At 52.2% G+C, this 25,645-nt stretch overlaps 1 protein-coding gene across 1 annotated transcript in view; it reads left to right on the plus strand.

The window, feature by feature from the left end:
• Positions 1-25,645, plus strand: part of ADCY5 (adenylate cyclase 5) — a 143,020-nt gene that overhangs the window by 95,901 nt on the left and 21,474 nt on the right. The window contains exons 4-12 of the mRNA XM_054575204.1: positions 2,528-2,639; positions 4,287-4,414; positions 6,382-6,540; positions 7,382-7,523; positions 9,461-9,601; positions 14,889-14,911; positions 15,841-15,985; positions 17,165-17,262; positions 20,418-20,505. Coding sequence (XP_054431179.1) covers positions 2,528-2,639; positions 4,287-4,414; positions 6,382-6,540; positions 7,382-7,523; positions 9,461-9,601; positions 14,889-14,911; positions 15,841-15,985; positions 17,165-17,262; positions 20,418-20,505 — 1,036 coding nt within the window. The remainder of the gene's footprint in view (positions 1-2,527; positions 2,640-4,286; positions 4,415-6,381; positions 6,541-7,381; positions 7,524-9,460; positions 9,602-14,888; positions 14,912-15,840; positions 15,986-17,164; positions 17,263-20,417; positions 20,506-25,645) is intronic.

Raw genomic sequence — 25,645 nt, forward strand, 5'->3', positions numbered from 1 at the left:
AAAAGATTTCTTGAACAACTCTGTTAACGGCACTTTTCATAGGCTATGCGAGACATTTCTTTCCTCCTGCGGGCAGTGGGGCAGTGGGCGGGATGGGGGTCTACACTTCGTTAGTTAGTTGGTTGGTTGGTTGGTTAGCCCAGGGCAGCATCAGGAGCCTGGCAGCGTCCCCTCACTCGCTCCTTTCTCACGCAGCGTGCTGGAGGCTCCGAGACTTCCCCTGGGCCGACGCTGAGCCTGCCTGCCTCTCAGACACCAGGCATCAAAGCTTGGTGGTAACTCATGGCTCCCTTTCATCTTCTGAGCACCCGCGGGGGCAGCAGCTCATCTGATGTCCGGAGTCCTATGGCCTGAAGGGACAGTGTCTCTCTTCTCTGCTCCTCCTGCTCCCCACTTTTTCTCTTTCCCCTCATTTGTCTCATCCCTCATCATGTGCCCCCATCTCCTCACTCTCTTTGGCTTCCCTCCTGCAGTTGTCTTGCTGGTCCAGGCTGGGATCAGAGTGGCCCGAGGAGCCGTGATGCTGGGGAAATAGCCCTGGGCTTGGGACCTGGGGGCTGCCCTCGGGTGCATTCCCGGGAGGTGACCCAGCCTGGCTGGAGCCCCAGCACTCACTCCCTGGCAGCCCAGCCTGTTCCCACTTCCCTCCCCGTGAGCTGGCAAGCAGCTGCTGGGCGTGTACCCTCTCGATGGAGTCCTGTACTTGCCCACCTGCATCAGCCCACGTGTCCCTTGCCTCCCCCTGCCTCAGATACAATGCCAGACAATAGAATTATGCCTTTATTCACTTAAGATGAGTGTAGACCAACAGACAGCATAATATTGATGGGCTTAGCTCCTGGATTCTGGCGCCAGGTCGCCTCTGTGGCTTTGGGCAGGTGACTCAACGTCTCTGTGCCTCAGTTGTCTTACCTGGAAGAGCAGGATACTAACCTCGGGTGGTTGTGAGCCTTTAATGAGTTAACATAAAGTGCTTAGAGCAGTGTCCAACTGTTTTAAAATGTAGGTTTTATTATTCAGGTGTCGTGAGTCCAGGAGATGATGTCCATTGAAAAGATAGTCTCTTACAATCCCCAAGAGGCAAGGGCACAGCACACTGTGGATGGGGGCCAGGCAAGGAAGCATCAGGGGCAGGCAGGGTGCAGAGTGAGGGGGAGAGTGTGAGCGAGAGCCTTTACTGGTGGAAGGAACAGGGGAGACAGGGTTAGCAAGCTTAGGGCTGTCCTGGGTTTCCTGGCACCTGTCCCTGGGGCAATTAGGGCAGGGGACCAGTGGCCTGGGTGTGAGAGCCTGCCCGGGGGAGGCGGGGGACTCTAGACCCTGAGGTGAGTTGTTGACTGTCTCTAGGAACTGACTAGCCTGGGAGGGACAGGCTCCCCGGGGCACGTAAGGCCCCAGAGGTCAAACATCAGAAAAAAAAAAGACATGCTCCATGTGCCCACACATTTTCAGAATAAAATGACAAAGTGTTTTTAGTTCTACAGTGTTACTTAAAGCGGAACTGTTGGTTCTGGAACCTTGGGAGCCCAGGGTGGGAAGGAAGGAGCCCTGGAGGTTGCCGGGGCTGGGGGAACCCAGCGTGCTGCTGCCTCCGGCTTCTTTTGTGAGGTGGGCACAGCAAGCCCTCGAGCTTCAGGGCCGCCTCCAGTCCCAGTGAAGTGACACACTGGAAACTCCCAGCCCCATGCCAGGCCATCTGGAACTTCTCAGTACACAAGAGTCGCTACATTTTTGTGTCCATTTCAAGAAGAAAATTCTAGGAGCCCTTACACGTTCAGGCCCTGGGTCCTCACCTCTGGTCATCTGTTATGAAACAAAAGAAAGATGTTTCAATCTTGGAAACAAGAGTGTCAGAAGCATAAAAGATCCACAATGTGCAACGCAGGGACCAGCTGCATTTGATGGGTGCCGGGGGATGAGGCCAAAGGAGGTGGGGGGGACATGTTGGGGGCCTTCCAAAGATGCTTCTGGGCAGTGTCTTCCTCTCTCTCTCTCTTCCCTGAGCCCCCTTTAGTCTGTCCCTTCTAGTGGATTTCTTTGGGATGGAGAGCTTGGGGGCTGATTCCCTTGTGTGTGAAGTGAAGCCTTTGTGAAGCCACCATTTGGTCCTGAAACACTTTCCAGAGCAGATGAATCAAAGGCCCCCGTCCCCAGGCCCAGACACCTTGAGGGGAGCAGTGCCAGGTTGAAGCAGGGGCCGACCCAGGAGGTACCTGAGAATTGGGGGCCCGACCCCTGTCTGTGGTAAACTCAGGCAGACATGCCCCGCCAGGCCTCCTGTGCCGCTGCCCCGCCGTCCCTTTGGGTGGCAGTGAGAATACAGAAGGAAGGACTGGAGGTGTCAGCAGGGCAAGGGCAGCATTCTCGGATCCCCAAGGCCGGGGCCCCTTTGTGCCCGCCCCAGCAGCCATGTGGAGCTTCCCAGGCCTCGTGCTGGCTGGCAGCCCTCCTAAGGCCAAGGGTGAGCCTGGCTGTGTCCCCCTGACCTTCCTCCCTCACTGGAGTCTTCCTCCACCTGTGTCCCCAGCATCCTGTTTGCTGACATCGAGGGCTTCACCAGCCTGGCATCGCAGTGCACCGCCCAAGAGCTGGTCATGACCCTCAACGAGCTCTTCGCCCGCTTCGACAAGCTGGCTGCGGTGAGTCACCCTGCCCGTGCCCTGGGGCACCCGGTGCCTGAGCCAGGGCCAGCAGGGTGGCCCGATGTGGGCTGCCGGAGGGGGGTGCTATGGTTAGGACCCGATGAATCCCAGGGACAGGCACTGTGCCAGGGTTGTGCCCTGCAGGCGAAGGTGGCTGTGTGTCCTCCCGCCCTGTGTCAGCCGCGGCCACATACTCAGTTGGAGACGCCTCTCAGAGTCATGGGTCTGAGGGAGCAGGTAAGTGAGCCCTCCGTCAGTGGGAGGGTCTGGTGAGGCCTGCAGGCAACGCTGCCCAGACCCCCGAGGAATTTCTTTTCGATGGGGCAGATGGGGCAGATGGGGCGCCGTAGAGCCACTGTCCTGATGAGGTTGGCCAGAGTGGTCTGCAGATGGCCATGGGCCACCTCCAGAAGCTTCCAGAGAGAGGACTCTTCAACCTTGGGACACAGTGGAAGTAGCACCCTCGGGCAGGGAGGGCTTAATGACACTTCCTTCGTTAGTCCTGTTTTACACTTTGTCACTGTTTCCCAGCTTCCATGGCTTTGGGTGGTGCACTGGGCCCTTGCAAAGTCATTATACGTCAGCACCCAGCACTCGGACCGGTTCCCCTTCGCCCCCTGCAGGCACTAGTGCTGGGCCCCACCCCACCGACTGTTTTATCACGGAACGTGGGCGAGGTGAACAGGTTCATGCTTGGCACTTGGGCAAGGATGGGCCTTAAATGAGTCCCAGTGTCCAGCTTCATAAACTTACTTCTTGGAGGCGGCCGTGGGCAGTTCAGAACTGGTGATTAATGACCTCCCATCTCAGTCCCAGTTACAGACATGGTTTGCCGGGGTGACTCTGCTGAGCCGTTGTTGTTATTGTAGCTGGCACTTCAGCCCTGTGGGTGTCTCAGTACTTACTTGCTGGTTGAGCAGGCTCTTTTTTTTCTTTTTTTTAAAGATTTTATTTATTTATTTTTAGAGAAGGGAAAGGGAGGGAGAAAGAGAGGGAGAGAAACATTGATGTGAAAGAGAAACATCGATCAGTTGCTTCTCATATGCGCCCCAACTGGGTACAGAAACCGCAGCCCAGGCAGGTGCCCTGACGGGGGTTGAACTGATGACCTTTCACTTTGTGGGATGACATCCAACCCACTGAGCCACACCAGTCAGGGCTTTTTTTTTTTTCCCTTAAGATCTTATTTATTGAGTAGAACTCTTTGATAAAAACTCAGGCAGAGGGGGTCAGGCAAAGTTGTGGTTAAATCTTATTTCTGCTTTATTCTAATCGTAAAAGAAAAATAATAAAAAAAACTGTTTACAGAACCTTAGGCCAAGAGTCAAGGCTTGCTCCAGGGGGCGTAGTGGGACAGGGACACACCCGCTCAGCCTGAGGCCTTCCTGACCTGACGACTCTGCCCTATTTGCTGCCCATGGAGGAGGCTGGAATGCCTCTGTGAGGGCTGCTCAGCCTGTCCTCTGTCCCCCAAGGCTTTTGATAAGCCTGTCCCAGGACAGGGGCCTCCCGTCTGGGTCTGTGCTCACTGCCCTAAAAGGCAAGTTATTCCAGGCATGGAGTGAATCTGTTTGCTTCCCGTTTTTTCCCCTCCCACTTCACTGTCCTGCTATTTTTAATTTTTAAAATTAATTTGCTTTCCAGGAGAATCACTGTTTACGTATTAAGATCCTGGGGGATTGTTATTACTGCGTCTCGGGGCTGCCTGAAGCGAGGGCTGACCACGCCCACTGCTGCGTGGAGATGGGCATGGACATGATTGAGGCCATCTCGTAAGTGCCTGTCCCCAGGGGGAGACTGCCCCATCTCCAGGGGGACTGTCTGTCTGCAGGGGGGCTGTCCACAGGCCGAGTGATGGACTGGCTGGCCACCTGGTCGGACGGACAGAGGCAGGGAAACGGTGGGGCAAAGCCATCTCCAAGGACCTTCCGGCCTCATGGGAGGGTTGATTTGCACCTGTAGGTGTTGAGCCTTCTCCTGGGCTCCTTTCACCCACAGCAGCCTGGGAAGCTTTCCCTGAGGCACGTGTCCTGTAGGAAGGGAGGGCTTTGCAGGAGGTGTGGCTCTACCTCTGCAGGAGCGGAGGACGAGCTGCAGCCGTGCCGCGTGGGGGCCTTGCACTCCGGCCTCTCATGTCCTGTCACCATCGCTCAGCCAGGGGGGACCCCCCAGCCCCATTTCTTCCCTGATGAGAAAGGCTGGGCTCACGGGGTAAGCAGCTCTCCAGGGTAATACACCTAGAGAGTCGAACACAGGGCGAGTCCAACACAAGTGTTCCCCTTTCAAAAAAACCCATCCTTCCTGGGAGTACAGCAAAAAGGATTTGGGCCAGTTCTTGCTCATTGTTGGCTGTAGAAGGAGCCCCAGTCATTAAAAATCATGGACAACCCAACTTTAATGTCATCCAGGGAGGAGGTCAGAGGTCGCATCCAGGCTCAGTAACTTTGAGCATTACACGTAGTCTGGGACGCGGCAGAGGGAAAGCCACAGTGGGCAAGGTCAGAGGTCAGGGTAGCTGGCCAGGACGTGGCCAGGTCCATTACGTTTGGGCTCAGTTCCATTCGGCATGTTTGCTGAGTGCCCCCGCGGGCCTGGGCTAGCCAGTGCGTCCCTCGCTGGAAGCATGGGGTCTCTTGAGGGAGAGAGGCTGGGACTCCACTGCCCTGATAGCAGGCATGCTGAGAAGGCACCACCAGGAAAGAGGCAAACGGTGGTGGGAGTTGCCAAGGAGGCAGCCATTCATTCCACTGAGAGGACCTTCATTCAGGGGCTTCCTGAAGGAGGCGGCCCTAGAGTTAAGCCAAGAATGTAGAATGAGATGCCATCAACCTGAGCAAGTGGCCAGAGGCATTGTGAATGAAAGGAATGGCTCCAGTTAAGTATTTGCAGAGTTGATTGCAGGACAAGAGAAATTACTGATGACATAAAGCTTCCCTGGGTGCGCATCAGCCTCTCCCTTGTGGGGCGGGCTGGAGTTCTCATGGCCAGACTGCCGGCCCACAGCTGGCTGAGTGGGCTCATCCCCAGGGAGGGTCCAGGTCCCTAAAAAGTTCATACTGTGCCCTCTTTGGCAGACCCTGGGACCCAGACACATACCTGGAGATGTATAGCTCCTGTCCTACTCCCCTTCCCACAGAGGGCCCACCTGTCTATTGGGGACCCCCTGGGTACGTGGTACATGTAGCAGGGACTGGAACTACCTTGTAGTGCATAGAAGACACCCAGTCCCCTGGCCCTGCCTGGGCTCCCCTTCTTTCTAGAGGAGACGTGTATGTCCTCTTTTACCCACCTTTCTCTGTTATCCAGCCATGTGCATAAATCTACGAGCATTATGTGAATGGGGTTTGTATTGGCTGTAACTTCCCTGTCTGGCTCAAGTCAGTACTACTGTTCATTTACATTTTTGGAACACAACTTAATTGACCAAGGAAAGCCCTGGCCCCAGGTGCCCTAGTGAGGGGAAGCGGTGGGGCCTGGGTTTTAGTGTGAGCTGCCACGCCACCTTGTGGCCAAGACAGGAAGCAGCACCTCTCACAGCCCAGAGCCCCGGAACTCCCGGCCCGTCCCGCCCTCCAGGTTGGACAGTCTCAGATTGGGTTTGGGCTGGTCCCAAAAGAAATGACTCTTTGACCCCTGCACTTTCTGACAGGCCCCCTAACCCCCCTGCCTTCTAGCCTCACCCCACTCCGTGTGCCCGGCCCCTGACCCTCTCCCAGCCTTACCCCTGCTCCATCCCCAGGTTGGTCCGGGAGGTGACTGGGGTGAACGTGAACATGCGCGTGGGAATTCACAGCGGGCGAGTACACTGCGGTGTCCTTGGTCTCAGGAAGTGGCAGTTCGACGTCTGGTCTAACGACGTCACGCTGGCCAACCACATGGAGGCTGGAGGCAAGGCTGGGTGAGTGAGGGCTGTGGGCAGGGCTCAGACTTAGCCTCCCACCCAGCCCCACTTAGGGTGACTGTGAAGATCAGGGCTGGGGTGAGCAGGAGGGAAAAGCTTGAAATCCTGGGGTTGGCAGACTTTAAGTAGAAGTTCTTCAACTTGACAAATTACTTAACACGAAACACAGCAAGCTGTAGAGGAGCATCAGGTCAACCTCGCCGAGATGCAGTGGGTACGGTAGAGTTCTAGAGGAGGGAGCAACCACGGATAACTTCCGGGGTCCCCAGGACAGAAAAGAGGTGGAATGTGAGCACCTGGACGATGGGCAGGGTTTGGACAGACGAGGAAGGTGGGGTTGGAGGGTGTCAGGCTGAGGGATGGGGCAAGGACAGACACGGGATAGGAGAACACAGCATTCCAAGGAATAGAAGTAGAGCCAGCGGCCTTTTAGGGGCCAGTGGGAAAAACCTGTGTTAAGAAGGATATGTATGCCAGGCGGGGATTTGGACGCTGCTGATAGTTGAAGCCATTGCTGGCTCCTGGGCAGGTTTGCAGAGTGTGAGGCTGGAGGCCGTGTCCTTCTGGCAGGCTAATAATATATTATACTGTTATAATAATATATCATCTATGTGACATAGCGTGGTTGTGGTGGACACGACCTGGGATGGGCCCTACCTGAGCCATTTTGATGACATTGGAGGGATACAGGACGTCGAGGTGGGGACCGAGGTTGGGGTTAGCATTTGAGCCAGACTTTGAATCATGATTGCGTCAGTTGCAGCTGGGTTCTGCATAGCAGCTAGAGTTCTGAATTCAGGTTTTCTCCCTCCTCTCCTGCTTCCCTCCCCACCTGCAGGCGCATCCATATCACCAAGGCCACACTCAACTATCTGAACGGGGACTATGAGGTGGAGCCGGGCTGTGGGGGCGAGCGCAACGCCTACCTCAAGGAGCACAGCATCGAGACCTTCCTCATCCTGCGCTGCACCCAGAAGCGGGTTCGGGAGCCGGGGGCCGGGGGCCGGGAGGCTTGGGGGCTTCAGTCTTTTGGGAGGGACGTTTTTTTGGCCTGCTGCTGCCTTCTCTTCTTGAGTCAAGTCATGAATTCCTTACACAGTCGCAGCTCCTGCATCTTGGGAAGGACATCGGAGTTCCAGTAGCCCTGCAAAGGCTGATGGTGAAGAGGGAATGTTTTCAATTGGCTTCTGTTGCAAAAATGCAGAGGCCTCAGATCAGTTAGCAACAATGCATCAGAAGGTCAGGAGGTGGACATGAAGCCTCAGGATCTGTATCTACCGTAAACCTCCCCTCACCCCTTTTCCATTGCCTGAACCAAGCAGACTTTTGCCCTTCTCTCTCTCTCTCTCTCTCTCCCCACCTGTACTTGTGTATCTGTGTTTATTGAACCTCTGTCTTTTCTCCTTTAACTTTTTAGTTTCTCTTCATCTTCCTTTTGTCTCAGCCCACACTTACCAAAATACAAAACTGAATTATCAGCAGACTGCAGTGTTCTATTTCTAATACTGTCATGTTCCAAGTTCTTAATTTTTAAAGTGAATGATGAGAACACTTTCTATTTCTCCCTACATCAAAATGCCTTTTCCTTATGAATCTTTCAGTTGAATTTATCTGTTAGTCAGAGCCCTCTGACAGAGAAAAGCTTCCTGTTTCTCCCCTAAAAAGTCAGCCTAACGACAAAATTAAGCTGTGAGAAAAGTTCAGAGAAAGTCTTGGATGAGAGCAAAAGTGGGTTTTTAAAGGGAGGCAGGTCTCTTGGGGGCAGATGCCCACCCTGGGAGGGGACATCAGAGGGCACCGTGTCCTGCCTCAGCAGCATACCCAGGACATGGACCCGGGCTGCAGGGGCCTCTGGGGGGCTGTATCAGGCCCCTCACAGACACCAGGGAGAGGCTGGGAGGAAGCAGGGCACTTTGGGGAGAGCTCCTAGAGGCTTATACATTTGAACGTTGGCTTGTTGTTTGGCTGCAGTATATAGGAACTAAAACCTGCCCACGCCCTCCTCCCCCTTCCCTCCGCCCACGCCCCTCCCACCTCTTCACACGGCCACCAGCAGCCCCACCTTCCTGCCCTGTATCTTGGGTTCTCTTGGTCTTGGTTCTTCCAGCTTGACAAGTCGTCCAGAAAGGGTGAATTGGAGACAGAAAGACAGACAGACAGACAGTGACCCTCCCCCAGCAGTGGCAGCTGAAACAGCCTGTGTCCCCTTCTCTCTGAATCTCTCACCCTCCGCACTCCCTTCCCAGGCTCAGGGAGGGAGCTGAGGGGAAGGCGGCCTCAGGGCTTTTCAGGGGCTCTCCATGCCTTCAATGGAGCCTTTGTGGATGGATGAACAGACAGACGGGAAGACAAGATCGTGGTTGGCACATCAGTAGCTAGTTGAAGCCCTGTTTGTGCACTTGTACAACGCATGTCAGTCCTTGAATTTCATATTCTAATGACCCAGACCTCTGGAAGCTGCCTTTTGGGCCACAGGGCCGGCCGCACTGCCAGTTCTGCTAGGGCATGCCTGTTTTGGATAAGTTGAATGGAGTTGGAATCCCAGGTTTTCTCTCCCTTTATTACCCCGGGAAACTACAGACCCAGGCTCTGCCTGCCCCTGAGAATTCCATGTGAATAACAGATGTTCCCAGGCCCGTTGCTTCCTCACAGGACCAACCTCACTGTCTTGTTCTGCAGCTCCCACCTGGGCCAGCCAGGGCTAGCTTCGGGGAGTTTGGAGGGATTAGAATGCTTTCTCGGGTGAGCTGTAGGATCTTAGCAGACCTCTGGGCTCCAGGCTGTGCAGAGGAGAGAGGAGTAGCTGCCTTACCTGCTGGGCATCTGGCCAGGCATCTGGGAGAAATGAGAAACTCCATAGTGGGGCTCATCTGGTGGGCCCTGGCCACAGGCTGATGCGTCTGTGTTGCTCTCCCAGAAAGAAGAGAAGGCCATGATCGCCAAGATGAATCGCCAGAGAACCAACTCCATTGGGCACAACCCGCCGCACTGGGGGGCTGAGCGCCCCTTCTACAACCACCTGGGTGGCAACCAGGTGTCCAAGGAGATGAAGCGAATGGTGAGTGACTGTTGGGGCAGCGTGCGGGCTGCACTGTCCAGGGTGGGCTTCTGGGGTGTGAGGGCTGGTCCAGGCCCCTGGCGCCGCCCGCCCGAGGGAATCTGGACAGCCACAGAAGGAAACACTGGGAGTAGGCTCACCCTAACTTTGCACTAGGAGCCAGAGTGCCTGACTACTGGCCCCAGGCTTTCCCCATGAACTCTGCCATCTCGTGGCGTGCCGGATTCGGCTTTGGAACAGAGCAGCGACGCCCCTTCCTCCCTGGCACAGGCTGGAAGCAGACCCAGCTGGCTGGTCCCAGGGTGAGGTCCTGGGGGGCTGGGTGGGCATTGGCTGGTCAGACGTGTCTTCCAGCACCTGCGGCATTTCCCAGGCAGTTGAAACTCATCCTTCGACTCAGATGTTTCAGAAACCACCCCAGTGCTTTTTTGCAAGCACCAAGTGATGGCCCCCTTTGCCTACTGTGGTGAGAAACACACCTGCTAACTGCAGCTGGCTGGTGGGTGTGTGCAGGCTGAGCGAGTGGAGACCGAGGTAGGGTGCTACCCCCACCTCAAGGGGCCCTGCCTGTGTCAGAGGACAGAGAGCCCCAGCATCCCTGCATGCACCAGGGACGAGCTGATTCAGCATGTGTTGCCCAGGTCTCTCAGCGATGATAGAAAGGAATTTGGAAGGTGGGAAGAAGAGAGATGACAGAAGTCAGCTCACAGCAGCCGTGTTTCTTCCCTTTCACCTGAGAGCGCAAGGGCAGCCTGGCTTCCAGGCAGAACCCTCCCTGAGGAGGGGGCCTGGGTGAGGAGTGAGGGTGTAGGGATCAGTGTGTGGCCATGCACCTCCCATGGAGCAGGGTCCAGGGGTAAATGGGACATGCGCACTAGGGCCCCTCGCTGGGGGTCTGTGGATCAGACTAGGTTTCAGCTGCAGCAGTAAGGGTTAGAAACAGACTCCCTGGGCATTCGGCAGACAGAGCCAGGGACCTGAGGGAGGTGACCGCTGGGGAGCCCAGTCCCTCTGCTCCTTGCCAGTTAACAGGCAGCAGATGACAAAGGTTTAAGGACAATGCGCAAGACCAAAAAGTGAATTGGGTCAAGATCTCCATTTTATATCTGATGGTAGAGTTGACTCACAGGACACCAAGATTATGAGGGAGCAGAGTGGGAGAAGCCCTGCCTCACCCCAGAGCTTTGAACTTGGACTCCCCCAGACCTAGTCAGTGTTGCCCCAACCTCCAGCCACCCCCTCCCTCCCTCAAGGGCCCTCCTCAGAGCAAAGAACCATTGGTGGACCCTCCCTGTTCTCACCCCAGCCCTTTAATAGTCTTCTAGAGACTGTGCCCACAAGACCAGGATGGTCCAGAGGGGACTGGTATGAGGAGAAGGGAGAGACTGAGAGCAGGATGAATAGAAGCGAGGCTCTCAGCCCTGCAGGAGGAAAGAGAGGAACAGGGGAGCAGGAAGACAGGAAGAGGGCAAGTGGGGGAGGAAGGGACACTGGAGATGATGGGGAACGGAGGAGGAGGTGGAGGAGGAGACAGGCAGGAACGAGGTGGCGAGGAGGAGCCACCTGCAGGCAGGAAAGGTTCCTGGGGGTGCTTTCTCTGTTTAAAGTGTGTGGATATTTTTTTCTTTAGTGATATTTGGTGTAAATGAGATCTTCAGTCATTTCAGAGCCTCAGAGACAGTTTGGATGGCAAGCATCAGTTGGGCAGACACATTCATCATTGTTAGGATGCAGAACCTGCAAGAATTAGCACAAGGGCCATAACTGGCAAAGGGCAGTCTCAGGGGAGACCAGCTGCAGGCAAGGCTCCTGCAGCGTGTTAATAGCCTCCCCTATCCCAGCTGGGCAGAGTCACCCAAGGGGCCAACATCCAAGCACCCACCCCTGGCACCCCGGGGTGCCCAAGCAGTGTCTGGGCTGGGGACGGGACAGGTCCCAGCAGCCCTCAAGCACACCATTGGCAAAAGGAGAGCTTCCAAGCTCTCCTGACTGCCACTAAGAGGGCCTAGGTGTGGGGAAGGGGGTGGAAATCACATGAAGCAGTGACAGAGAGCAGTTAGAAAGACGCTAACTTGTGATCAGAGGTTTATTTCTTTAAATCTTTTCCCAACTTTTATTCAGCATTTGAAACAGTAATGGCCATGCTGGTTTATGTTTAGGCACGAGTGTTATAAGTTCCCTAATTTATTATTTGTTAACAAGAAAGTTGACTGGATAAGCGCGGATGGACTTCTCATAATCCAACCAGGACCAGGGAAGCTCTGCATTGCAAGGGGGAGGCAGGCTGGGCCCCAGGGCCCAGGGAAGACGAGTGGCCTCATGGTACAGTGGTGCAAACCGGAGTCTGTGCCTCAGTGCGGATGGCCACGACCTCTGCTTTTGCTTTAGGGCTGAAGCGGAGGAATTGGGAACCAAACAAAACTCCTGAGCTCCGCTTCTCCCTGGAGTGCTGAGGCACAAACTGGAGAAACCCATCTGAGGGTCCTCCAAGTCTGGCTGAGGACCATTATCCTAAAACTAGTGAGCAGATCGGGGCACTTGAACCCAGTCTGCTGGTCAGTGTTCTTAATGACTGTCTGCCACGGTTAATGGACCAAAAGCTTTTCAGACTGTTGACAGTTCTCCACCCCAAGTGGATGCTGAGTTCTCGGCACCAACATGGCCCCCCGTGTGCTTAGGGTGGCCCCGGCCCAAATACCAGCCCCAGCCGACAACCAAAGGAGCACTGGACAGTCAGAAACAGTTTTATTAAAAACATGTCAGGTTTTACAGTTGTCCCAATTTTTCACATTTTTCCCCCTTCTGCCCGGTACCCCTTTTCCCTCCAGCAATCTCCCCTTTTAGTTCATGTCCATGCGTCCTACATATGAGGTCTTTGGCTACTCCATTTCCTACACTGTTCTTAACATGCCCCTGTCTATTCTGTACCTGCCAGTCTGTACTTAATCCCTGCACCTTTTCCCCCATTCTCCCCTTCTTTCTCCCAACTGATAACCTTCCAAATGATCTCCTTGTCTATGATTCGATCTATGATTCTGTTTCTGTTCTGTTTGTTTGCTCAGTTTGTTTTTTAGATTCAGTTGTTGACAGCTGTGAATTTATTGCCATTTTAATGTTCATAGTTTTGACCACCTTCTTTTTCTTAAATAAATCCCTTTAACATTTCATATAATAGTGGTGTGGTGATGATAAATTCCTTGAGCTCTACCTTGTCTGGGAAGCACTTTATCTGCCCTTCCATTCTAAGTGATAGCTTTGCTGGGTAGAGTAATCTAGGTTGTAGGTCCTTGCTTTTCACCACTTTGATACTTCTTGCCAGCCCCTTCCAGCCTGCAAAGTTTCTTTTAAGAAATCAGCTGACAGTCATAAGGGAATTCATTTATAGGTAACTCTCTGCTTTTCTCTTGCTGCTTTAAGATTCTCTCTATCTTTAATCTTTGCCATTTTAATTATGATGTGTCTTGGTGTGGTCCTGTTTGAGTTCACCTTGTTTGGGACTCTCTGTGCTTCGTGAACTTGTATGTCTATTTCCTTCACCAAATTAGGGAAGTTTGCAATTTCTTGCTCTTTTTCTTCTCCTTCTGGCACCCCTGTGATTCAAATGTTGGTACATTTGAAGTTGTCCCAGAGTCTCCTTAGCCTATCCTTGTTTTTTGGATTCTTTTTTCTTTTTGCTGTTCTAATTGAATGTCTTTTTTCTTCCATATGTTTCAAATCATTGATTTGATTCTCAGCTTCATCCACTCCTCTGTTGGTTCCCTGTAAATTTTTCCTTATTTCATTTACTGTAACCTTCATTTCTGCCTGGGTCTTTTTATGCGGTTGAAGTGCCCAGTGAGTTCCTTGAGCATCCTAATAACCAGTGTTTTGAACTCTGCATCTGATAGATTGCTTATCTCCATTTCATTTAGTTCTTTTTCTGGAGGTTTGATCTGTTCTTTTGTTTGAGCCATATTTGTCTCCTCACTTTGGCAGACTCCCTGTGTTTGTTTCTGTGTATTAGGTAGAGCTGCTTTGACTCCATGTCTTAGTAGCGTGGCCTATTGTAGAAAAGCTCACTGGTAAAGTTGGATGGGGTGGAACCTTAGGTAATTTCCGGGGGTGAGAGGGTAACCCGTGTGAAACGAGTTGATAGAACTCCAGTTACGGTGTTGCTGTTCTTTGTCTCTCTGTGGGAGAGGGCTCAGAAAGGGGACAATGCCTCTGCCTGGCCTCTGGAATTTTATCAGGGAGGAAGTTGTCCCCCAGCACTTGCCCTGATGCCAGTCACTTCAGTTTCTCCCCGTACGTCACTGGTGCCCTTCGAGCTGCTGCCCCGGTGCTGAAGCCCAGAGGGAGTGAGCCTCTGTAAGTCCTAAGTCTGTTGCAGGCCCTTTAAGAGGAGACTCTTGAGAATCCTGCAGTTTCTTCTGCCACCCCAACCCCCACTGTTTTTACAGCCAGAAGTTATGGGACTTATCTACCTGGCACTGGAACCGTGGGCTGAGGGGTCTGGTGTGAGGGTGGGATCCCTCCTGAGGTATCCCTCCTAATTTCTATCCACCACACATGGGTGTGGGACCACCCATCCTGCATCTTTCTGCATGTCTCCACCCCTCCTACCTGTCTGGATGAAGGTAGCTTCTTTAATTCCCTGGTTGTTGGACTTCCATACAGCTTGATTTTCTGACGATTCTGGGTGATAGTTGTTTTGTAGTCTAGTTGCAGTTTTTGTTGTGTTTGTGTAAGGAGGCGAGCCATGTTTACCTATGTTTCCATCTTGATGGAGAGTCCCTCCTAAGAGATTTTATATGTGCCCAGTGGGGGTGGAGGGTGAATATGTGAGTGGGTGTGTGTGCACATGTGTGCACACATGTGGGGATTGATCAGCTTAGAGGTTTCTCTTATGAGTAAGTGGCAGAATTGGGAGGGGACCCTTCAAGCCCAGGGTCCAGAAGGAGGGGCGGGGAAGTTTATGGAAAATGATAAGGAATTGGGTGTGGGGCCAGGAAGAGCTTAGACATGGGTTTTGCCAATGGATGGAACGCAAGCACAGTGCACCCCCAGCATCTAGCACAGAGCCCGTCCCACAGGAAGAACCCAGCTGTGTTCACTGAAGGAAAGAATGAAAGACGGAGAGGAGGAGGAAGGAAGAAAGGACTATTGAGTGACAACCCTCCCTTATGTCCAAGCTCCTGGGTGAACTGTAGAGAGAAATGAGCTGCCCCTTCCCATAGCCCCAACTTCAGAAGCCTCGCATCTAGTCCTCTCAGTGCTCATACTCCTCTTCTTTCTCTGTCTCTTGTAGGGCTTCGAAGACCCCAAGGACAAGTGAGTAATGTGCCCTTCATTATTGCTTCTCCTTGGCCTGGGGGATATCTTCAAATCTGCCCCATAGCTTTGTTTCCCCACACTCCATGAGGAAGAAGCCCACACACAGTCTTGACTGAGGGTGTCCGAAGTCCATCACAGCTGAGAGATGGGCAGCGCAGGAGCCCAGGCCGTCCAGCAGACAGGCTGGGCCCTGGCATTGCCCATACCTAATCTCCACCCCATGCACTCACGTGTGCCCACACACAGCTACACACACGCATGTGTACATACGCATGCACGTGGCATGCAACTCAGAAAGGTGCAGACCTTGCGCCGTGGTCACACGCAGCACCTGCCACATCCCAATGCCCTGAGGGAATGTCCTCCTTCTCCACTTCCCAGTTCTCAAGGACTGTCAGAAATTCCACTCAAGGACTGGGCTTCACCCTAAGAAATATGGTTTTTAGTTCAGCACCCAAAGCTCATAAAACCTGCTTCCCAGGGAACTTAAGCCATGTTAAAGAGACCAGGAGGCTGAAGTCTCCCCTCCTGATCTTGGCCTTTGTTTCTGGATGATGGTATAGCCGGACAATAGAGCAGAGACTGCTCCCTGTGGGGAGAAACAATTAAACCTTCCATAATAACTCATATTGTTATGATGATATACTAACATATCAATAGAGTCAGAAAAGCCTGTTGTCAGTGGGGCCCTCCAGCTAGCAGGTATGAGGCTTAGGCAGTTTTCTACGCATGTGTGCAGTTGTTAAAGAGGGGTCCTTGGGCTTCTGGCCGCCCTGGTCTCACTCTCAGCTTCCCAAACCATTATTAGGGCGGATCTTGGGCTGATGCTGCGCCTCTCTCATGGGTCCCTGGGCACGGGTAGAGCCACCCTGTATAGGCGCCCCTTGGTGGTCAGCCTGTCTTATATCTGCACCTCTTGCTCCCAGGAATGCCCAGGAAAGTGCAAACCCCGAGGATGAAGTGGACGAATTTCTGGGCCGTGCCATTGATGCCAGGAGCATTGACAGGCTGCGGTCCGAGCATGTTCGCAAGTTCCTCTTGACCTTCAGGGAGCCTGACTTAGAGAAGAAGGTACAGCGCCCTGGGTGGGGAGGCTCCGGGCAGAACCAAGGCCAGAAACGAGGGAGGGAAACGAGGCAGAGGCAGCTCCTTTCCATCTCCATCACTGTTGGAAGAGCCCTTCTTGTTACCTAAGTTTCCCCAGCTCTGATGCTGCACTAACCCAGGAGGTGGAGATTTTAGGGAGATCTCCTTGTCTGGAAAGGTTAAATCTTAACCTCCTTTTGCCTCAGTTTCCTTAACTGGAAAATGGAGCTATTTAGCACACCTACCTCAAAGGGTCATAGTGAGGATTAAACAAGACCATATATGTAAAACACATAAAACAATGTCTGCCACATAGTATATGTTCAATAAATGTTACTTGCTATTTCTATTATTTTTGTTGTGTTAGTATTGTAAATTGGAAGAAGCAGTCAAAATCTCTTTGTCCTGTCTCCTTTAACTGGAACCAAGAGAGCTAAGACTCAGAGTGGTTGCTCTGTAGATGTGCTGTGGACCACCCAGTGAGGTAGTGACAGCTGGAACCCGACCCCCTGGTTCAGGATCTTTGTTCCATGTCTCAGGGTCTCCCTGGTGTTCGGTTAAAATGGGCTCAGTGAACCCATGTCATCAGCGAAGGAAGCAAACCTAATCAGGAGGGAAAGTAATAGAAGGAAACATACTCTGTTTACCAGCAGTTACCGAGCTGACATGGAACACGTCCTCCGGGGGACTCCATGCCAGCCCAGCCTCTGCGCGGCGGCTGGTTGGTGTTGTGGGAGGAGCTGGGGCGGGGAGTCAGGACCTTGGAGATGAGCTACGTGATTCTGGACAAGTCCTGTGACCTCTCTGAGCCCTAGCTTATTCATCTCTGAAGGAGAAAAAACAGTGGTCCTGTGCCTACTTCCTGGTGTGCTTGTGAGGCGCACAGTGATACATGTAGATGGTGCTCAGTAATTTAGCCATAATCCTTATGAATCACTCCCATTGAATCACAGTCATTGGGTCTGCAGAAACTTTCTGGTTTGACCCAGTTCAACTCCCCTCCCCACAAGCATCACCTTACGGGTTCTCAAGGCGTAAGGCTAGCACTGGCTCCTGGGTCTTCCACACCCCGGGAGTGGGCTGCCCCAGTGTGCCTGGGATGGAAGGGGCTGGAGCAGAACTGGCTGGTGTCTTTGCCCCCTCACTCTGCCCATGTCCTCTCAGTACTCCAAGCAGGTGGATGACCGATTCGGTGCCTACGTGGCGTGTGCCTCGCTCGTCTTCCTGTTCATCTGCTTTGTCCAGATCACCATTGTGCCCCAGTAAGTACTATCTTCCTGGGGTCCCTCCTCTGGCTACAGGGACTGCAGGGGTGTGAGGGGAGGTCGCGAAGCAGAGCAGAGGCAGGAATCTGGGCTGAACTCGCTCAATAGGGAGAGAAGTTTCCAATTGTGTCCTCAGTGGGACCAGGAAGCCGGGAGTCGGACTCCTCTGTGACATGAAGGCCATGTGCTCATTCCAGGGTGGAAAACTCCCCTCTGGGCCCAGCCCGGCTGCATGGGAGATTCCTCTTCACTCTATCAGCTCATCATCCCATTTGAATCTATACCACTCACTGGTGCCTATTATATCATCCAAAGCATTTAATAGACTCATTTCTGTGTGACCTTTGGTTCTTGCAAAAAAATCACTACTTCTTCAAAAGATGGAGGTTTTTTGCTACTCTGGGTATTTTGAAGAATGGATCTTAGGTTCTGAAGGCTTTCTCAAAGAGATGCTCCTGAACTCTTCTGAGGACTAGCTGTTCCTCCGAGAGAGGCCTGTGGCTTCCCAGAGGACCACTCAAAGTGGGCAGCAGCTTTTGCAAATGACGTTTTTGTTATTCACTCACAATAGTGTCCCACGAAAGGTCTTGGGTCTTTACCTAAGAAAAGTAACTGCTCCGCATGAGTCTCTGTGTGTAAATATACATGTATGTGTGCATGCGTGCATGTATGTGAGACATCTTTTTAACTTTTTATTATGCAGTATTTCAAACATACAGAAAATTGATATAATTAATATCCATCCCCTAGATTTAACAATTGTTAATATTTTGCTTTTCTTTCTGTTTTCTTTTAAGCAAATGTTAGACACGAGGACATTTGGTCCCTGAAAACCTCAACATTTACTCTTTTAAGGGGGTTTTCCTTCCTTACCACCTTGCCTTATGCTCCATCTCCAGTCATCTGATAGCAAATCCATGTTCAGATTTCCAAAATGTCTTTGACTCTTGGTTTATTCATAGCCAGGATCTACTCAGGACCCACAGGTTGCATTTGGTTATGTCTCAGGAGTTTAATGTAATCTAGAAGGGTCTCTTCACCCCAGTACCTTCTGTCTTTCATTTTGATATAATTGTAGATGTATAGAAAAGTTAAAAAAGTATTACAGAGAGTTTCTTTATATCCTTTATCCAGTTTCCCTAATGATGACCACTTACATAACCCAAGCAGAATAATCAAACCCAGGAAGTTAACACTGGAATGACCCTCTTAACTAATCTGCAGACCCGGCTCTAATTTGACCAGTGTTCCCCTGAAAGGCCTTTTTGTGGTTCAAGAGCCAGTGCAGGACCCCCACATTACATTTAGCTGTTACGTCTCCTTAGTCCCCACCGATCTGTGATTCTCTCTCTGCTTTTACTTGTATTTTGTGGCCTTGGCACTTCTGATGAGTACTGGCCAGTTAATGTGTAGACTCTCTGTTTGGTTCGTCTGATGTTTTCTCTTGATTAGACTGAGGTTATGCTTTTTGACAAGAATCCCACAGAAGTGATGTTCCCTTTTGGCGCATCATGTCAGGAGGTAGATGATGTTGGCATCTTATTACTCAACGCCTTCTATGTTTAATGGCACTTCTTGTTGAAGAGATGGCTCTTACCTTTTACCTGCCGTGACTCTGTCAGGACACCCGACACCGGTGGCCATCTGTGCACCCTGGTTATGCAGCTCGTGCCCATCGGCCCTGCACAGAGGCCCTGCAGAGCCGGTGGGATCAGGGGTTCTTATGGGCATAGGACCCCGCTTTTCCTGAATTGAAGTAGGGCCACAGGGATAAGTAAGGAACATAGACTTTCTGTCCCATTGCCAGTGAAAGTCCCCTTATTTTGGGTGCGTAATCCTGCCTCCTTGCCCCTTTTCTTTTTCTGCAGCGTGGCCTCGGGGCTGGGATATCCCGCGGCCCCGCCCCCCTTCAGCTGCTTCATTCCCTCCTCAGGCCATAGCTACCAGTCTCTAAAGCACCGACGGAGGTCATTCTCTAGATGTCCTCTCTCCATGGGAGCTTAAAAGCTACTTTAAAAGTCTTTCTTTTTTTGAAGGTCTCTGAAGCAAGTTCTCTCCCCTTGTTCTATTTGTCTAAGGCAGCTAAGTGCTGGCTTCTGGGGGAACCTGGAACAAAGACCCTGTTTGAATGCCTCCTTGGAAGTGTCCCCTGCCTTCTCAAGTCCTTCACTTGCCTTTAACCTGCTAAGAGCGCCTGGCATCTCCAGGCCCCTTCCCCTCCCTGAACGAGGAGGAATTTCTGTGGCCCCCGTGGTAAGGCGGGGTGTGCCGTTCGGGAGCCAGCCTCTCCCCCAGGAGGGCCAGTGCGAGGTGCGGATGGAAAGGCGCTGGCAGCTCTTGTCTGAGGATTCTGGCCCGTGATGGACGTTCAGACCGCCGGTGCTGTGCCTCTGAAGGGAGGGCCAGTGGGAGATCCGTGGGTTTTTTGTTTTTGTTTTTGAACTGTCTGGGACTAGGGGAGCAAAAACTGAGCAGGATTTGTGGGGCCTGGCACTGGGGAGGGGACAGGGTTTAGGGACTCTGCCCTCCGGAGGGATGTATGACTGCTATTTCTCAGAATGACTGGTTGAGCTGCTGACAAATGCATTTCTATAACTGATGGTTGTTTATCACATCAGTTTTCAGCCTTCATAGTAACTTATCAAGCAAGCCATGAGTGGCTACGTGGAGGGAATAAGCAAGTGGCTTTTTAAGTGGGTCCTTCCAAGCAAAATGAAGAGAGTCAGTGGATAGCTAAGAACTAAGCAAGATGTTGAGCGTGTTTCATCTGGTTCCCCATCTGTTGCCCTCTGGGCTGCTGCTCCCCCAGGAAGGCACAGGAGGCTGGGAAGGGCAGGGGCCAGACTGTCATGGAGGAGGGTCCTGAATCAATTCGTGAGGCTGTGTGAGCCCTTCTGAGAGTCAGGCTAAAAAACCTGGGCGGCAGGAGTGGGGGAAGCAGAGCAGCTTCTGCTTCCTTCCAGGGGCTCTCAGAGCTCCAGCCCTCAAGAGCTGTGAAGACAGACGCTCGCAGCCTGCTTGAAAGGCCAGGCCTGGGAAGAGCTGTCCCCCCCCCCCCCCCCCCCCCCGCTACCTGGATGTCACTTCACTTCCATCCCTGTCACCTTTCCACCGGCTCCACCCAGAATCCCCCACCTCCTCTCTTCTTCCAGCTCCGTGTTCATGTTGAGTTTCTACCTGACCTGTTTCGTGCTGCTGACCTTGGTGGTATTTGTGTCTGTGATCTACTCCTGCGTGAAGGTGAGTCTGGCTGACACCTGAGCCCCACCTCCTTTCTCGCCCCTGTCTTCTCTCCCCTCCCAGCCCACTGACAGGGGCCCTCCCAGCAGCCTAATAGCCCCACTTGGGATCAGGGGTCCCTGAAGCTGGGTCACAACTCTCGGCTGGCACTGGCAGCGAGCCAGACTGCAGGGGCAGTCAGCCAGTGGAGCCTCATTGGGATGGGCTCTGTAATTAGCCTTTGCAGATCTTTGCAACAAGAAAATGGTGTCGCTCCCTCTTTGGCTGTCCCCTTGGTGCCAGGTGGGATGGAGGAAGGGTACCTAGTCCAATGCCTCACATGAAGTAGTGGTCAATGACTTCCTGAAAGAACGAGTGTGAAAGGGACCTCTTGAGGCCCTCCTTCAGCGTTCCCATGTGCCTTGGAATTGGCCCCAGAGAGGACTGTAGAGATCATGGCTTTGAGCAGCTCATCATACAGATGAGGAGGGAGGCCCAGAGTGGTTCAGTGTTTCAGTCAGGGCCACACATCTAGCAATGTTGGCATGAAACCCTGTCCTATGCTCTTCTCTGACACCTTCTCTTGGCCGTGCTGTGCCCCCAGCCAGCTGTGTCCTGCGAGGGGAACTGGCCACAGGCTATTCTGGTATATTATAGAAAGCACTCAGGTTCCTGTCCACTTTGTCAACCAAGCCTTTCCCTCATTTCCTTTCCCAGTGGTTTCAGAATTGCCTGACGGGACCAGCCTGCGTTCTGTCTGCAGGCAGGTAAAGGCCCTCTCCGGCCACATCTCTACTCCTCCCTGACACTCACTCGGAGCCCAGCCCCTGGGGTGCGGGGGCGAGGTGGGCCAGGCCCAGCCGTCACTCCCTGCATACTCTGCAGTGGGTGCCATGTTCTTCCTCCAAAAGGATTGGACCTTTGTCACCTCGAAAGTTCCCTTTATCTCTCCACCCTCCGTTAGCTCCTTCATTAGGTTGTTAACTGCTTAATTACCGGATAGTCAAGGTCTTGGTGGACTGATTGTCGGAACTGGAGGGCCCGGGAATGAATGATCTGGTGTGATGCAGCCCTGCCCCTGAGCAGGTGCAGACACGGCCGCCCGGAGAGGAGTGGGCCGGCTGGGGTCTCCTGGCAAGTGAAGCCATGTTCAAAGCTGGTGGCTTTGTTGCATCAAGCGGTTAATCCTGGTTCCCTGCCCCTCTACCTGGTTCCTCCTCAGGTCTCTGTGTTCAGTCGCCTCCTGCCTTTTGGTCCTCTCTTTCATTGTCAAGCCTTTCCCCAAAACCCCCATCCCCCTGCCGGCTATTTCCCCAGTGGGGGGTCCTACTTTCTTCATCTCATGGCTATAAAAAACAAACCACATATTCACAATAGGCAAAAGGTAGACGCCACCCGTGTCCCTCAACAGATGAACAGCCAAACCAAAGCGGAACATTATCTACTCACAAAAAAGAATGAAGCTCTGATACATGCTGCAAAATGGATGACTCTTGAAAACATTATGCTAAGTGAGAGAAGCCAGATACAAAAGAACATGTATCATATGATTGCTCTTATATGGAATATCTAGAATAGACAAATTTGTAGAGACAGAAAGTAGATTGCAAGGTACCAGGGGTTGGAAAGAGGGGGAATGAGGAGTTACTGCCTGATGGGTACAAGGTTTCTGTTTGGAATGATAAAAGGGTTTCAGAAATAGATAACAGTGATGATTGTACAACATTGTACATATAATTAATGCCACTGAATTGTACATTTAAAAATGATTTAAATGGCACATTTTATGTCATATGTATTTTGCCACAGTAAAAAGTCATGACAACATAAGAAAAAACTACACCATAGCTAAAAGAGCCTCTTAAATATTTTTACCAAACCCCAAAAGACTCTTCTCTCTTTTTAAGTTATAAACTGAGGGAAAGTTATTATTTGTTTGTTTGAGGCACTTATTTAGTCTATTCAAATCAGAATCAAAGTCGTCTACAGTTTTTCAACTGGAACCCAGGTGTCTCTCTTTTTTGTTAGCTGCTTGGGCAATCCCGAGCCACACTGATTGTCTTTGGTTTGTGTTCCCTAGTTTGCATGTGTGTTTCATGGTGGGGGAGGTGTGAAAAAGAGGGCCCATACCCCGCCCATCCCATACCCCACCCTCACCTCCACCTCCACCTGCATTGGCCATTTTGAGTGAGTACTTTGGTCTAGTGAATTCTTTTTGCCACAGTTCAGAATTATTTATGAGAATCATTTCTTTTGTTTTATAGAATCTACCCAGTTTGTAATCAGTATCTCATTCAATAAACTTCTTCCCCATTCCTTTATCCAGCCCAGTGATTTTTCGGACAGTTCTGAGGACCAGGGCTCCCTCAGGGGGAGGCTGGTGGATGCGAGGCCCACCTCCTGCCCCCAGGTCACCCTCCACCCAGCCACGCCCTCCAACCAGAGGTGACCACTTCTTCCCTCTCATACAGAGCTTCTGTAAAGAATTTATATAGGAAAAAAATACTCCATGGCTTATCAAGTCAGGAACCTGCCAATACACTCTAATACCCACGTTGGGGTCCTGGCAGTGTCCTCCCTTCCTTGCCGCTTGATAAGTCATCCTCACAGCGTTCATTTTCTTTTTGGAGAGTAGACCCCTAGCTGAGAAGTTGTTTGTAGTGTGTACTCCTCTGGTATTTCATTATTCCCCTTTCCTCTTTCACGTTGCCCGTTAACTGTTCGACATAACAGTAAGACATGAACAGTGAGACATAAAAGGGGTAGTTCTCCCTGATGGCATTGCTGCAGCAGGGCAGACGAAGACACGACGTGGGCCTGTCACTAGGCACTGCCGCACCTGTCTGCAGGCAGACTGACTGAGTTGATTTGATCACCTTTTCAGGTATTGCCATGAAGCTCACTGGACTAGACTTTTCAGTGTTGTTCTCTTTTCCCTCGGAAAACATTTGCCCTCTACCAGAACTCAGAAATTTTTCATCTTATTCCCACAGTTTCTCAAAGTCACGCTGGTGGCTTTTCCATGAGATTCGGCAGTTTCTAAATTACCGCGTCTGGGACAGGCTCCGCAGCATAAAAGCCAAGTGGTTCTGTCAGACATGGTTTCTTTCTCCACTTTATTTACTTTTCTGTTTTTCCCAAACAACTCAGACTTACTTTCTAAAATTGTCCACACGTTGACGTTTTTGAAGAGAGAAATGTGAAGAAAGTGTAGTCTGCATTGCCATCTGCCATCAGCCAGGGAGCCCTTCGCGGTCTCTTCTCTGGAGGGTTTTCCCTTCTGCTGACGAGGGCTGCCATGGCCTTCCCGTCTTTGGGGTGTTCCATCCTTTCCTGACACCGCTTGGTCCCGTTCACACACACAGCCCTAGCTTTCTCACTGAGGCTAATTTGGTGCCATGGTCTTCATCTTGTCCTGAAGGCCTGGTCACGCTTCCAGGGTGCATCAGCTGCCCTGCAGAGTCCCACTGTCTCTGGATGCCTTGCCCTGAGGATTATCCCCTGAGCACTTCCCTCGGGTGATGCTCTCTCGTCTGAAGCTGCGCGCAGCACTCCTCCCTTTCCTCGGCATCGGTGCTGCGCTGGGCCCCAGAGCTGCTCTTCTTAGAGAAATCCATCCTGAATCCCTCCCTGCCATCACACGTGGTCCACAGACTCAGAGAAGTTCTGATTGGAAGGGGCCCGAGCAAAGAGGCAGCCCAGACACCCACCCGAGGCTAGACTTCCTCTATGATAACCTGCAAGAGATGAGCCAGCCTCTGCTTGATCACTTCCAGGGACGGTGAGCTCACTCCCATCTCATGGGCACAGCCTCTTCTTCCCTCTCTGGCCAGCTCTGACTGTTCTGTTGGTCTCCCTGTGGCTTCTGCCCCATCGCCTGTGAAGCAGCCCATATCTACCCCTGACAGTGGCTCCACTTTTGCCACCACCACACAAATGGGTAGAAGAGGGAGGCTCCCTCCTTTCCCCACAGGCTAATCTGGGTCCCCTGCCTTTACTGTGGGTCATTAGCACAACCTTACTCAGAAGGTCGGACTCCTTTCCTACAATTTGGGACTTGGGTACAGATAAGCCCAGGAGTAATCCAGCCTCATTCCTCTCTGCACGTGTGTTTATCTCCCTCATCCTCCAGGCCACAGGCTGCTTCTTAGCCTGCATCCCACTGACTCCTGGGCCTTAATTGTCTGAGTTCCTGGGACCTGAGACCTGGGACCAGAGCTTTTAGGCTCTGTCTGCTCAGAACAGTCACCAGAAAGCCTCTCCTCTCCCCACAGGCGGAGTGTGGCTAAGCCTCACCGTGCTGCCTGTCCTTGCTACCCCTCCACCTGACTGCTGCCCGTGGTGTCTAACATGGGGCCTTACTACACTACCAATACCTCTTCTACCCTGTGGGGACTTTAGAGTCCACACACTCCCCTTTCTACCAACATGCTCAGGGTCACACTTTGCCTGTTAGGGAGAGGATGTGTCATTGCCAGACACATGTTCAGTGGCTCTTGAGTCAAGAAGTCGAAGGTCCAGATCCCAGCTGTGCCACTTTGAGCTGTGATTCCTGAGCCTCTAAGGTCATTTTTATAGCATCCGCTTTGCAGATGAAGAAAATAAGGCCCAGAGAGGTGAATAATGGTGTCCCCCACCCCTGCGCCCCCCCCATCCCCCCCACGCCCGGTTCCTGGAGCTAGGAAGTGGTGTAGCAGGGATTTAAACCCACACGCTTCTTGACTCCAGAGCCCACAATCCTTCCCTTCAGGGACACTGCCTCAGTTACCATGTCCAGCCGACCCCTGAGAGGCCAGGTGGCGAGAGCAGTAGCGTGAAGCCAGGTCAGCTTCTGCCTGCCGTGTTTCACCTCCCAAATTTTCCTATATTTTAAAATAATTTTCTTGAAGTAGGAGCAACTGCTTTTTTATTAGCTCCTTGCCAAAAAAGCTGCCTTCTCAAACTTTTTGCCATCAGATTTCATCACCTCCTTTAACGCCGGCTGCACCCTGGCTCCATATCACAGACAGGAGCCCGGGCCCCAGGGGAGTCGTCACTTTGCCTGGAGACTTTCAGAGAGGCCGGGATCAAAACCGCCCCTCACCCCGTCATGGTTTATTAATTATGTCCCCATTCCTGTTTTTATATTGAATTGATTTGAATTCATTAGACTGGGAATGTA

This window comes from Pteronotus mesoamericanus, unplaced genomic scaffold (genome assembly GCF_021234165.1).
Source record: "Pteronotus mesoamericanus isolate MK-2021 breed Mesoamerican mustached bat unplaced genomic scaffold, CSHL_Meso_final contig_27, whole genome shotgun sequence".
NCBI classification, from domain to species: Eukaryota; Metazoa; Chordata; class Mammalia; order Chiroptera; family Mormoopidae; genus Pteronotus; species Pteronotus mesoamericanus.